Consider the following 14,768-nt stretch of genomic DNA (forward strand, 5'->3'; position numbering starts at 1 on the left):
GCTGGCAGTGCAACACGAATTGGGCAGCAAGGATGACCTAAAACCGTGCAGATGCTGCTGCAAGCAGCAGAGCGACGGCACAGCTGTGCTGCAGGGTCAGAGCTGGGCAGGGAGCTCTGCTCTGCTCTGCTCCCTCTGCGCTCTGGGAGGGGCTGGCATACAGCCCTGGTGCTGCACAGGGCTGGGGCAGGAACTGCTTTCTGGGGGGTGAATAATGTAAACATTACAAAAAAACCAACATCATTCCGGCCCAAATCCAATCCCCACATTCAGTGTTTCAATGCCAGGTGGCACCTGCTTGCAGAGCTGCTTCATTCAGCTGAGTTACGGTGGAGAGGGGACGAGAAAGTGGAACATCTGAACACTGCACTCTGGTTGCTCATTAATTTTGAGTTCTTCCTTGTTGTTTGCACTCACGATGGCACTGGGCATCACCTAAAGCCACAAACCAGGCCTGGTGCACGGGGACATCAGCTTTGTAGGGATAGGATGGAAGGAGACAAGGTGAGAGCTCTGCTTCCCCACAGCCGGTGCAGGGTGGGGAAGGGACACAGCCCTGCAGGGCCCGAAGGAGTTAACAGCGAGTGCCACCTCCTGTATGTTATCTCCTCCATTGAGGCAGCTCCATGCTGGCAGCGGAACAATGCCAAATTCTGATGAGCTCTGGTTTTCCAGCTAGAGGGGAGGCACGGGAGGGTGGGGAATTAATGCTATTCTGCATAATTTTTAATCTAAATTCCATTTCTTTTCTTTTCTTTCTCTAGGAAGCAAACAATCTAGGGGGTTTTGTACTCAATTCCTTGCTTTCATAAGCTAAATGGATTGTTTGCAAGTAGGAGCCAGCTGCAAAGCTGGCAATCTCCAATCGGGTCTGCCTTTCTCCTCATTCCAGCCATCCTTAATTCACTCCTCAGCTCCGAGGAGCAGATCCTGGTGGCCCTGGGGCGGTTTGCAGGAAGGACGGCTGAGCTGCAGCTGTTTGTGGCACCGGGCAGCAGGATGGGGCCCTGCAGCTCTCCAGAGCGCAGAGGGGTGCTCAGGAACGGCTGCTGAGCCCACGATGGGATGCCAGCATTTTGGAAATACTGGAGGATGATGTTTTCCCTGCTCTGTGCGTCCTGCCGAGCCTCATTAGCCGGGCGTTACAATAAGGACTGAGGATGCTCCCAAAGCACCCAGCGCTGCCCCATTTCTGTTGTGGTGTCCGAGGCATGAGGCAGTTTCATGACTTGGAAACTGAGGCACGGCTCCCACTGTGTTTGCAGATGGGGTTCACCTCAGCATCCTTTTCATTCTCATTTGTTTCAAAGCCATGTGTGGCTCGCAGGCACGACAGAAGCGCGCTGGAGTGCAGCAAGATGACCTACTTACTGAGCTGCAGGAGCTGCACAGGCCTTGGGTCACAGCAGCTCCTGGGACCCCAAGGGATGGGGACAGCTGGCACACAGAGCCCACAGCTTCTCTCCAGGGGATGCACGGCCCCAGCAGGCAGCCTGGGCAGCTGGGTGGGCACACAGCTGGCAGCAGGGCCAGGGAGCAGGACACGTGAATGCTGGGCTGCCCAGCTTCCAGCCTCCCTCAACGCTCAGCTCCCAGGGGAGCCCATCTCCCTCCTTTTATCTGCATGCCATTTACTGGGGTTCTGTCTTCAGTTCAAAGGCCACAGTAGCATCAGAACATGGAGTCTCAATATGCTCGAGAGTGAGACAGCAGAGAACCTCTGCCCCCGTGTTTACCTCCTGATTTTTAACCCAGTCCGATGAATCCTCCGTGAACACAAGCAGATCATGAATGCACTCCATTAGAAATTATGCTGCAGTTCAGGAGGATTTGTTCCTGGGCGCTGATCCTTCACCACGCTCATTCATCTAACAGGATGCTTCAGAATTTATTATAATGACAAACAGGAGCTGGTGCTCCTGGAGGCTGGAAGCAGCTTTGTGCCCACCTGCACAGACACCCCCTGCAATATCACTGGCCCACGGGCTACCTGGGGGCTGTGACCAGCAGCTAGCAGCTCTGGGATTCAATGCGGAAGGTGCTGTCAGATGTCAGGGAGTCAAAAAGACAACAGAGCAGCTCTTCAGCCTGAGGAGACGAGAAGGAAAAGGAGAGCTGTGAATTTTGTGCATTGCAAAGAAACTCCCTGCAGATCCCTTCCCACCCAAGCTGTTCTATGGTTCTGTGATTCCCCCACGGGGTGTTACCTCCTCTCTTCTGCCCCTCTAATGGTGGTAGGTCCCACCCCACGGCCCCATCCCCAGCTGCACGCAGGGAGAAGCTCTCCCAGGTACAGCTGTATCAGTCTCCATCTGGAAATCTGAATTCTCATCCTATTTCCTATTCCCAGATCACACTGGGAGTCAGTATGAAGTTCCTTTTCTCTCCCATGGCGTGGCTCCACCAGTGAACACCACTCAGACCGTGAGGATTTGCAATCTGTGCTCACTTAACCCTCTGAACTTTGCCTGATATCATGGTGTTGCTCATTAGCTGTAACCTGGAAAGCCTGGCTGACATTTCATAAACTCGTTAGCAAGAGATCAGAGGATCAAACACAGTTTCTAGGGACATCTTTTGACCTGCAGCCATTCCCAGGTGCACAGACCTGGCTCTGTGATTTCCAAACCCACTGTGGACCTGGGAGCAAAAGGGTCCTTTGAAGAGAACCAGGGCTCACTGCTGTGCTTCCTGCAGCCCCAGGGAGAAGCCCTGCAGCCTGCACTGCCCCAGGAATGGCTCAGTCTGAGCTCTGCCCCGCTGCCAGCTGGGCTGCTCCTCCAGAGCCACACAACCCAACTGACATTTTCTTTTAAAATCCGACCCCTCTGGATAAGCTTCATTCACCACAGGGACACAGAAGGTCCATCTATTCCATAACCATCTCTACTTGCCTGCTTCTCATTTTGAGGATAGAGGAGATGCTGCGCCACGTCCAGCACCGACTGCTTCTGCCAACGCACACTGGGGGTAAAGACAAAGGGAAGGCAGAGTTATTTTGCCATCTAAGCTGTTGAAACTGCTGATGACCCAGCTTTAGGCAGGGCTACGCTCAGTGCCAGCAGCTCTGGCCGCGTGCATCTGTTACTGAACTTCTTTACACAGCTAAATCCTGGGTTTTACAAAGCTTTGTATAAATGGATTTGGATTCTTAAAATATAAGCCTCCAAACAAACAGTAATGACCCGTTGCATAATGGGGTCTGTGGGGCAGTGGGAATACGCACACATCCAGATATGCCAGGTCTGTGCAAGGGCCTTTTGCTCACCAAAGACCACCAATGTGTTTTCCCAGGCACTGAAGGCTTCCCGTGCTGCCCCTCACAGCAGGGCGGACTGCACTGCTCACCTCGTGCTTTGGTCCCCTTTAAATCACACGAATTGACCACAAGACATATTAAAGACATCTCAAGGCAAGACACAAAGCTCAAAATTGCTTTCTTAGCCAACCCCGTGCACGGGCAGAGCCTTCAGCCCCTGGAAGTGCTTCCAGCTCCCTGCCCCCACACCCAGCTATTGCACTCGGCAACAGTTTTCCCTCCAGTGGTTTCCATCAGCCCCAGGATTTCACATCCTGCACGTTCCTCTTTTGATTTCTAAACCTCCTTTCCCTCCAAAGCCTCCCAGAGACGAGCCTCCTATAGGGATAACATCGCTCCCTGCTAACAGCAATTAACACTTGGTAAGAACGTTTCAGCAGACAGCACAACATCCAGCTAAGTTCCTCTGCACTTGGAGCTGGCTCTGATTGCCTGCACTCCGATTTTCTTCCCCTGCAGCCAGGGTTTGGGTGTGCTTCAGGCCAGCATTGCTGATGGAGCTCAGCACAACGCAAGCCAGCTGAATTCCTGGGGACCCTACACAACACAGGTGGGTCCCAGCAATCTTACCAGCACCTGGAAGTGCTTTATGAGAGCTCAGACAACCACAAAGAAGTAATTTCTACTGTGGTCACTATAAAACAGCATCTCTTATTAAGGCGACTACATGTGGTTTGCCACGCACACCAAGCAGAGCCTTTCTCCAAGTTGTTGCTTTGAGCCTGCTTGTAAATTCTTCCCTCTGCCACCCTGCAGCTAGGAAATCTGGCTTTAAAAACAAGTTACGACAGGGAAAATTCAAATGCTTTCTAATGGAGACCTAGGCATCTGAGTGCTGGCAGAACTAGAAAGGCAACTCTCCCATCTGTTTTCCTTGTCTGTAGGTAGGATTGTGTCACTTCCTCCCCCAGGATCTGCCCTGGTCCCACTGTTCCAAGGCTGTGGTTCCCTTCCCCTCACCTCTTCCGAACACCTGACTCCACTGCCCTGCAAATTGCCCTTGGCATCCTCCTACATCTCACTCTGGCTCCGCTCTTTGCAGTCAACCAAGCTCACAGACTGCTTTTGTGCCCCCACCTGTGTAAGTTGTCCCCTCCTGTGTTCTTCCTGCACTTTGCTGCAGAAAGAATCCCTTCACAGACACCCAGAGAATGGGCAGAGTGCACAGGGTGGGTGCTGCTGCTGCTGAACACCACCACACAGTTATGAGAGCCGGCAGCTGCCCTTAAGGAACTGCTCCTCACGGCGCATCCTCCGAGTGTCCTCTTCACGAGCCACAGACAGAGCTGGCACAGCAAAGCTCCAGCAGGCTCAGAACAAGCAGCTGCACTAGCCAAGCCTGCTTTGTTCCTTCAGCACCTGATTCCTTCTCATCACAGCCCTGCTCTGCCCTCACATCCCCACGGATGGCCGTGTCTCTCCCCATGGCACAGTGCCTAAGTGACGTGGCTCAGCTGCGAACCGGATCCCAGGGCCGGAAAATAACCTCCCTCACTGCAGTGCTTCAGCAGTGCAGCAGAGCCAGGGCAGGTACTGGGATCCTGGGCCACAGCAGTGATACAGATACGTGGTGATGTATTCAGTGCAGGAGAGGTCACGTGGCTCCTGCTGATGGAGGCATAAGTGCAATTAACCTCAGATGTTACTCTGAAATGTTTATAAACTAGGCAGTGAAGATGCCTTAGCATGAAGTGTCCTTGTGAGACACTGCTTCAGTCAGGTTGGCTCGCAGAGACATTTGTAAAGCTGACTTCAAGCCATCTGATGGCTAATGGTGGAGCAGGGCACTGCTGGCTGGAGCTGATCTAGCCAAGGATCTGTGCCTCTCCACCTCCCAGCCCTGCGCAACACCCCGCTGCCCCTCCCTTCCACCAGCACCATCCAGAACAAAGAGTATTTTTGTAGAACTGGTTTCAAATGGTTGCACGAGTTCTGGCAGCAGGGCTGATGGCAGAGCAGCTCCTGCCCGTGGGAGTGCCTCCAGGATGCACGCACACAACAGCAGGCCAAGGTAAACCTACAGCAGGCAGAAGTGCTGTGCTGCAGGTCGCACCCAGACTCCGACAGCAAAACAAAGAGGTGGGGGATGCTGTGCTGCCTCCTGGCCCCACTGACAGCCCTCTCCTAAAACCTCCTCAGCAGTGATCTCTGGGGCTCCTGACGGCTCTCTTCGTTCCTAAATGCCACCCCCTGTGCATGGAAACTTTCCCTCTGGGAGGCAGTGGGTTAATTGGCCTGATAATCAGCCTGCTTCACTAATCAGTCCCTGTAGAGGAGTTCTGTTTGTTTTATCAGGCTCATAAATCCAGCGTTTCTGGTGATTTATTTACGAGGCTGATTTCTGATTTTGCTCTCTGGCGTTTATTTTAAACAATTTTTTTTTCTTCATAGCAAACAGAATCTGCTAAGATATTTCTCCTAGGAATTGTATCGATTCAGCAGGTCTATTCCCAACGTGAGCCCTTATCTCAGAGAATTCCCTGCATTTTGGAACCATGCTGCCAAGTCTTACAGACACTCTGAGCCCTTAACAAAGCATACAACTCACTAGCTAGCATCCCGAGCGTGACTTCAGCCTAAGGAGCACTCTGATGTGTCAGTACATTGAAAACAACATGGCTTAAAACAATCACAGAATCATTGAGGCTGGAAAGATAACTAGGACCACTTAGCCCAACCATCCCTCGTGCTTGTGACGTGCCTTCCTTCAGAGGAACACGTTGCCTTTGAGTGGCACCGAACACTGTGGGAGTCCAAACCACAAGTGAATTACAGAGCAGTCAGCTGTCCTGGCTTGGATCACACGCCCTCTGGTAGAGAAATGAGGCAGTGGTGAAAAAGTGCTGTTAAAGTGTTATTGTACCTCACTTACCTGTCCAGCAGGGAGTCGAAGCCAATGACTGCGCTGTCTCGCTCTGCTGCTACCACCAGGCACAAACCATCCATTAAGAGGGAGCACTGAGAGAGAGAAGAGCACAGCCTTGGTTTGCTTTCTGCTTAGATAAGGCTGTAAGCCTCACTGATGAGCTGCTGACAGCAGAGATAACTGCTGTCTGAGGGGAGGAAGGAGAGCAGCAGAGGCTCACGCTGAAGGAGTATCACGTCTGAACTGGCGGTTCACCCCTTCCTATGGCATGCTGTTATTCCTGCTCTCTCCTCTCAGAGTGAAAATAAGCTGGGTCTTGGGTGAGGTGATACTCAGTCACTAATTCTGCTGGAAGCAGGAACGTGGACATAACTGCAAATGCCTGAGACACCGCAGCAGAAACACTCCTCACTTGGAGGAGCCCATCGCCCTGCTGGCAAGGGAAAGCAGATGCTGTAAACGTTTGCCTTTGGCTCAGCAGTGCCAGTCCCTAGTGGATGCATGCCAGCTCTGCCCACAGCCATTCATCTCTGACAGGAGGACGTGTTTGCATGGCCAGCAGGGGAGCAGGGCCGTGCTGCCCTCTCCTTCCCACGCACCCCTGGGCTTTGTCCTTCCTGGAGAGATGTGCGCAGGGACGGCATCCTCGGGGGAGCTGCAGGGGGAGAAAGCAGTGCTCAGACTAATTGGATGAAATTGCTATTCTGTACAGATGTACTTCAAAGGGATGCTGTCAGTTTCAAAAATCACAACCTGAAAAGATCTTACCTGCTTTATTATAGGTTGCACCTAAGACACTCATAAGTACTGATGGGTTGGAAACTGAAATGATTTTATTTCTTCACTGGAACTGCTGCATGCCTCTGACAGCCCTTTGTTGATTGCTACTGCCAGTATAAGTAGCTCCCCCCTGTTGATTACTGTCTGCTCCTGACAATGTTTTCTTGCACATTCCCCCTTACTGCTTTGCTCTAGCAAGGTTCCTGGAATGGTGGGTTTATCTTATACCAAGCATAAAGAGAAAAACAGCTCTGAGGCGATGCTGCACTGCTGTAAAGCAAAGTACTGGCTTGCCCCAGAAGCAAACCTTGTGCTTACACCCCATGAGCACTTGCTTAAACCCCATGCTGGACTGCAGTGCGAGTTGTCATCACCAGCAGAACGAGAGATGAAATGAAATCTCTGCCCAGAACTCCAGGGCACCGTCCAAAAAGCAGAAGGGTTATTTAGCATCGTAGAGGAGGATTAATGGAGTGTGATTACAGAAAAGGAAATAGAAACTGTATTTATCGGGAAGAACAAGACAAGATACAACAGCAGAACATACATAACAGCAGCAACCGTGCACTGTGAGGTGAATGGAAGAAAGTGTCTAAAGGGGGTGTAGCATTCACAGTAAGGTTATGTTTGCACATCACGATGTCAAGTTCAGGTGTCTGTGAGTTAATGGAGATACAGGAACACAAAGTAGGGAGAAGCTGGCAAGGCACAGTGCCCAAATTACTTACTAGTGCATAAGAGATCAGATTGCAGTGCTGTGCTAAAGCTGGTTTACTCAGAGCTAGAACAGCACTGCATCAAATGGCTCTTCTTCCACGGGGAAAGAAGCAAAGCGTAAATCCAGACTCCATACCTTTGCTGCCACCCCGCACTTGGCTCTGCTCAGTATCTCTGAGATGCAGTGAGCCTGTGGTGCATCCAGCACAGTGAGGCGTACTCCAGTCACCGTGAAACCTTTGCCAGTGAGCTGATGGAGCAGTTCAACATAAGGGGGGTCTGAGCCCCGGAGGATTATCGCCGGCAGGATGAGGCAGGTGGTTTGGCAGAGGTTACCGAGCAGCGGCCGATCTGATGGGAAAAGATGAAAACACAGCAGATGCTTTACATCGACCCCCTTCCACTGCTAACCCTCACCACCACAAACATGTAAGCAGGAGACCAGAGGCATTATTATGTCATTTGGGATGTTTGCAGGTGTGGCTGCTCATCCCAAACTGCTGTGTGCCTGTGTGTATCTGGAGATCACCAGGCAGCAGGAGTGACCCCATTCCAGGAGTCAGGCAAGGACAGCTGTTGGTTTGCTATGGGAGGTGTTATTCCACTTACTTTCTCCCAAGCAAAGAAATCTGTTAATCCAGCTGCTTTCATAATCCAAAATGTAATTCTCAGCAACATACATAAGATTTAATGCACTTCATATTTTCCCCACGATAAATCTGTCTGTCCGTTAGGCTTTGTGATCATTATTTGCCAAAAGGAGACGTTTCCTCGTGTGCAAGAGCTACCTCTAGCGTCCAAGAGGAGGCCACGAAGTGAATGATGTGTCTGGCTTGCTGGCAGCACTCACTGTATTGTGCCTGACAGCCCAGGCATCACGTGTGCTTGCTTTTCCAGGACAGTAGCTCTTTGAAAAACATTTTCTGAGACACAAACACATCAGGGCTGTACACCGGTTTCCTTTTCACTCTGCTCAGAAATCTTCAAAGCAAAAAGATTCTCACAAAGCAGGAAATTGAGGGCACATACTTTGAGATTTGCTTCCCAGATTGAGCCATACAGAACCTGCAGAATACTCACGCTATTTCCACAAGCAGCTCTGCAGTGTTATTATTACTCTTGTTTCAGGGCTCATACAGTGGCTTAGGAATGGCAGAAATGTTGCAAGATAGACCTCAGCCCAGCCAACAGTTTAGTCTTAAAACTTCACACAGCCAACCACTGATGTATCAGTGTGGAGCACAAGAAAAGGAGGAGATATGGCCTTAATCAGGTGAGGATCATTTGCCAGGATCATGAAGTATGTGCAGGGCACGGCCCAGAGCCAACACAAGGCAATGGAAAGAACCTACTAATAATTCCTCCTTCAGAGGACCCCTCTTACTCCCTGTAAATACCACAGGGATACTTTGCCTGGTCACCACTTTGGTATAAAGGCTTGGGATCAGCCCACAGGATCCCAACACGGAAGCATCTATATAAGAGTTACATCTCCTGGCATAAAAAGCAGAGCATCACAACCTGCATCGTATTCACACCTATCAAGTACAGTCAGCAGAAAAGAACCAGAGAAACTACCAACATCTGAGGGAGCTGACAGGCCTGCTGCTGAAGTTCTGACTCGAAAACAAACTCAGACCAACAGTAACTGGAAGCTCTTTTTAGCTGTCAGACATCCAGCAGCTAGTGGGAACCCAACGAGATCTCAGACCCGTTCCCAAGAGATGGATGCCCACGCTGCCAAAAGCACTCCCTGCACAAACTGCTGCTTATTTACACCCAGAACAAAAGGTCTCCCTGTCGCTCATCACTGCGGTGCCTTGGTCACTCCTGAGCTTTGAATGGACTCGCAAACCACTGTGGCGAAACACACAGTAATAGTTCAGCTGTTGCTTATGTTATCTGTGCTGACAGTGCTTTTTCTTCTGCTGGTGACAAGATCAGCACTTCTCATCAGCCCTATGTTTAAACCCATAAAAGAAGTGGTGACAGAAAGGCCCAGCAGGCAAAGAGTTAACTGGCTGGACTCCACCAGAGCTGTTCGTTGTAGCTCAGAGCTGTCGCTCCCTTCTGAAAGGACGTCAATACCAAATCTTGCTGCCACCAGATGGTTTGTCTTGCCATCCAATTAATCAACAACAGCCTCAATCTACAACAAGAGTTATGCATTTCCTTACCAAGATCGCGTGGTTGCCCAGAGCCCAGCAAACTGAGCTTCCCTCCTGTTCCACCTTTTATGATTTTGCGCCGCTTGCTGATTTCCACACTGACTATGGGGTCACATTTCAGGTTATAGATCTGCAGGAAGCAAGGGAAGGGAAGGGAGAGAGAGAGAGGCAAGTCATGTGAGCACTGTTACCTAATCAGGAAGGACAGCACTTCTCAAGTATTGATTCAGACAAGCTGTGAAGGTTTTGTTGGTGTTGTGTGCTCCTGTAATTACCAGCCTAGAAAACACCTGGTTGTCTGGAGATAAAAGAACATTTTGCACGCATTCTTTCTTACTGGGACTTAACTAAGTGTGGTATCTTGCATCCAGACATCTTTCTAAGGTCTCCATTCCCAGCTCTTCAAGGCCAGAGACTCAAGGACCCCAAGTCTTTACCCAGTGCCTAAGTAGTGTGTAGCAGCTCCCTTCTGTCATGGAACAAATTGTCACAGCCATGCGCCCCAGGACAGTGCAGCCCTGATATTCTAGACTGAGTCACAGAGGAAGGATGTCCACATCGTGGAGCTCTTCAAAGGGGGAACTGCTACTTGATCCCATCCCTTTGTGGGCAAACCTCAGCACTTCAGACTCTCTGATTTTGAGAAGAAGCCGAGCAGAGTGGTCAACTAGTGATTAGTTAGTACAAAACTAGCTGAAGAGGAAAGACCATTTCATTTTAGCCATTGGCAAATTAGGGTACTTCAAAGCAGAGACCAGCATCTACACTGCGTGAAGGGCCAGAAGAGCAGAGCTGGCTGTACAAGTGCTGGTAGGCTTCTCAGCACTGCCAACAATACAGGAGGCAAGAACCTGGGGCTTTATACCTTCAACAGGCAGGGGAAGATGTGGGCATCCAGCAGCAAACTGTGCCTGTGACTTACAGCAAGGAGAGTCCAATCGGAGACAGCTCTGTCTTTACAGTGCTGTGAGTTGGTACCTCTGTTGGCAGGTTATGTGGGCCAGTACCCTTCTCACACCATGGGGCAGTGCTGCATGCCAGGAGCATGTGCACACATGGGATACGTTCAGCAGCCAGCGAGTTCTTTCATTAGCTGTCTCACTTCATCTCAATTGCTGAACACTACGTGTGAAAAGCTGGTAACAATCAGCCTGTGGGTCAGCTATGCCTAAACTATCATGGGTGATGGTGGTGTTGTTCCCCATGACCTGCTTCCAAAGCGATGCTGGCTCAGTGTAGGAACTTGGCTTCTAAAGCAACAGCCCTGAGCCTTCCTGAATTTATAGCACAGGTCACTGAACAAATGCATCTGAAAAAGCACTTTTCCTCTGAGACTGTCTGGGTCAATACAAAGTTAGCACATTGTGGCAGGGACATCCAGAGGAGAAGGAAATCTCGGCAGCTGGTGAAACACAGCAAGAAAGCATTATCTAAAGTGTAAGAGGAAGGAAATCAAGGGCTAGCAGGACCAAAGCCATGGCTCTGACACAGCAGGAGACCCTTCAGAAAAGGGCAGAATCCTACCTCTTCCTCCTGCAGTGTCTGACACTCGGCGCAGCACAGACCTTCTGGGAAAAACAGCTTCATATCCCGCACAGATATTTGGTAGGATTTGGAGCCTGAGAGATAAATACAATGAGAAGATTCTTTCAGGGCATGAATTAAACATTCTCTGGACTCGCACTCATCCTCCTGAAAGATTGATGGCGTGCAACTTACTGAAGTAATTGCTTTAAAGGCCAGCTGTTCTGTATAGTAATAGCAAACATTTAAAACCATTATATTTAGAATAATTCCATTGCGTTTTTGGTATTTTGATTCTGCTCCATTATCACTCACCTTGTCCTCCACGTAAATAAGGCTCCCTCTATTTCCTAACAGTGTAGTCAAGGGAGTTAAGGGACATTAAGGAGTCAGTAAACACCACCTCTAATCCCCTGTTCTCCCCATGCTTTTGGATCATGTCAGGCTAGTCGTGTGGAACGGAGCTACGGGTTACTAAAACCAGCTGTATTTCATTAGAATAATGTAAGCCCCTACCATGTTGGTGACTCCTGTACAACAGAGCAAAAGAAAGAAGATTAGTATGAGACACTACTGACAGCAGTGCATTGCACCGTTCACCTGTAGTCCTGAAAAGCAGACTGAGACTGGAAGAGGTACGAAGAATGAATGTGAAGGTCAGAGAAGGAGCGGGGAATCATCTGAAGAGTCTGAACTAAAGCCCTCTGCCTGATTAACCCAACATAACACAAAGCTAAGAAGGAATACAGCGAGGTGAAGAGGTCAGAGAAGGGAAAACTGCTTACAGTACATGCACTGGCACAAGAGCAAACAGATACAATCTGTGCATGACTGCATTTAGAATCGAAAACGTATGAAAATTTCCAGCTGAGAAGTTCTTTAACAGCAACCCAAATTTGGGTGAATGCTTATGAGAGGAAATAGATTAACTGAACTCAGTGACTTACAGGTCCCTCCAGCTCAGCAGCTGAGTATTTCTCCATAAAGTTACAGTGTTAGAAACCACTGCTCAGAAGGTTTTGAGGTTTGTGAGTGGAAAACGTTTGAGAAGGAAAAGCTCTTTCTAAATAAGCGGAGTTCAGACAGACTGTCAGCGTGCCAGCATGGATCCACACTCCTGGGATACAAATACACAAAAGGCAAATCTATTCTGAAATATTATCACTTCTGCAAACTATGCATTTAAAAAAAAATGGTGCCTTACAACTCCTAGAGCACTCAGCCCTGCGTGGGCAGCCATAATTCTAAGATCACATAGCCAGAGTGCTTAACAGTAGTTTACAGCCCTGAGATTGTATATGTCACTGGTGTATAAGTCATGCTGTGTGCTTTATGTACCTCTGTGTCAAACCTTCCCTGTTTAAATCACTGGTGCCATTACAAAGGGGACACAAATGTTCCCAATGCTACTCTTAGCAACGTTTTACCCTTACTTTTCTCAAGGTGTAATGCTGTATAAGAAGATCTTTGGGCTTGAGAAAAAGCACTGCACAGTGATTTCATAACACACCGGAGAGATGGAAGGAATGCAGGGTTATCTCTACAGCTGAGCCTCAGAATATTAGAACTGCTTTACTTGGTTTGACTGTTATCACCAAACCTGGCCTTCATCCTACCAGAACTTCTCTAGTCCCTTCCAGAGGAAACGCAGCTGGAGTTTGCTGCACTTCAGCACAATGGCACAAGCTAGAGACCTTCCTCAGCTGGAGCAAAACCAAAGAAACACGGCACTCCCTGCGAGGAAAGAAGCTCTTCCACTGTCCCCCAGATGACCACTTGTGCACTGACGACGTTTCCTGCTTAACTTGGACACAAATATTTCTTCCTTTTTGGAGGACAAACTCTAGGAGATGCGAGGCATTAAGGACAGGCTCCTCCTTGGCGTAGCAGCTGGATCAGATTCATGGTTTGAGTTGCTGTGTGCATAAGCTACAGCTGCAACCGTTTTCCTTGAATGTGTGCAATTAAGGCTTTGTGAGCCACGCGCAGAGCTGGGATGCTAATGCACAGTCTGGTCTCTGCAGGCAGGTGGGAGCCAACCAGCTCAGTTCTGTGCCCAGCCCAGTCGTGGAAGGAAGCAGGGATCTGAAGGGAATCACTCAGAAAACATCCGAGGCCTTTCTTAACACACAGCTCTCTGTAACCTCCGAGTGAGAGACAGGCTGAGAGTCAGCTTCCCTTGCTGATGTAAACTAATCTTTAGAAGAATTATGCTAGGGAAGCTCCAGGTGTTGCGTGGGTATATTAAGTTGGGGTATATATTACCCATAACTGATGAGTTCTCATTCTCAAGGCAACCCAGGAAGACAATCCATTAATCTTAAGAGCAAAAGAAGCAGGGGTATAGTGGAAAAGTACTGGCTGAGAAGCCTCGAGCATCTCTTATGTAGGTAGACCTGCCCTTCTGTCACTCCCACAAATGAGAACCTATGAGTAATTGTGGTGGGAGATCTCTCTTGGTTTAGTCTTGGTCCTAAGGACTATGATTGTATCTGACAAAAAGTAACTCCACATCAAGGAGTTGATTCTCTTCCCACAACTACATGTGGGGGGCTCCTGATTGTGAGTTCTCCTCGGAAGACCACAATATGGACAAAAAGAGGGAGCACAATACAGAGTGTAATAGAGAGCACCAATTAATCCAGTGGATCTTGACAGGAAAGTTCTTTTGGAAACCAAAAGCATCCAGTCTCTGCTAGCTCAACTGTTTTTATGGAAATTATTGATTGTGTTATTTTTATACTCCTTTAACTACATCCAGCACAATATTGAGAAAAACAAACTACCGATGAGCTGTCAATTAATAACGCTTAATTCCTTATGAATTTCTGAATGACATCCTTCCTCCTCCTTATGGAAACAGCCCAGATCCCCCATTATGATATCCTTGGTTCTCTTCAGCAGTCCTTCTCATTCTCCCATCCTTCACCTGTACTCTCAGCTGTTTCCCGTTCCAATCATGGCAGCATCCTCGTTCCTCCTGCTGCTGGTAGAGGACCTGTGGCTGGTTCAGCATTAAGGATGCTGACTAGCTGACGTGCCAGCTGGCAAGAGCCTCTCAGAATGGAAAACAGCTGAGTTTACCTGCTCTCCTCAGTGGGAGTAATTTTTGATCGCCTCCCTCTAGCCAGCCATTAATGTTTTGAGACACTACAGGAACTTGGTATCCTGGAGTCTTTTATCCCTCTGTGAGAGATGGCTAGTGAGTTATATAGTTACCAGGAAGAGAGTCAGAAGCATGGAGACAAATGGGTTCTTGGGGATAAGTACAAAATGACCAAGCGGGGAAGAGATTAAAAGAAATCTGTTCTGATGGAAGACAGATGTGGGGCTGTTCTGAGAAGATAACTTTTTGATATATCTTCTGGGGCAATATTTCATAGCACGAGATGTA

The 14,768-nt window shown here is 49.1% G+C and overlaps 1 protein-coding gene across 1 annotated transcript in view; it reads right to left on the reverse strand.

Moving 5' to 3' along the window:
• Positions 1-2,010: 2,010 nt before the first annotated feature.
• DNAAF8 (dynein axonemal assembly factor 8) overlaps positions 2,011-14,768 on the reverse strand; it is a gene marked incomplete at both ends in the record, with an annotated part of 82,733 nt that continues 69,975 nt past the window's right edge. The window contains 6 exons of the mRNA XM_079542677.1: positions 2,011-2,088; positions 2,895-2,964; positions 6,192-6,277; positions 7,819-8,033; positions 9,860-9,980; positions 11,375-11,469. Of these exons, the coding sequence (XP_079398803.1) occupies positions 2,011-2,088; positions 2,895-2,964; positions 6,192-6,277; positions 7,819-8,033; positions 9,860-9,980; positions 11,375-11,469 (665 nt within the window). The remainder of the gene's footprint in view (positions 2,089-2,894; positions 2,965-6,191; positions 6,278-7,818; positions 8,034-9,859; positions 9,981-11,374; positions 11,470-14,768) is intronic.

This window comes from Tetrao urogallus, assembly GCF_951394365.1.
Source record: "Tetrao urogallus genome assembly, chromosome: 15".
NCBI lineage: Eukaryota > Metazoa > Chordata > Aves > Galliformes > Phasianidae > Tetrao > Tetrao urogallus.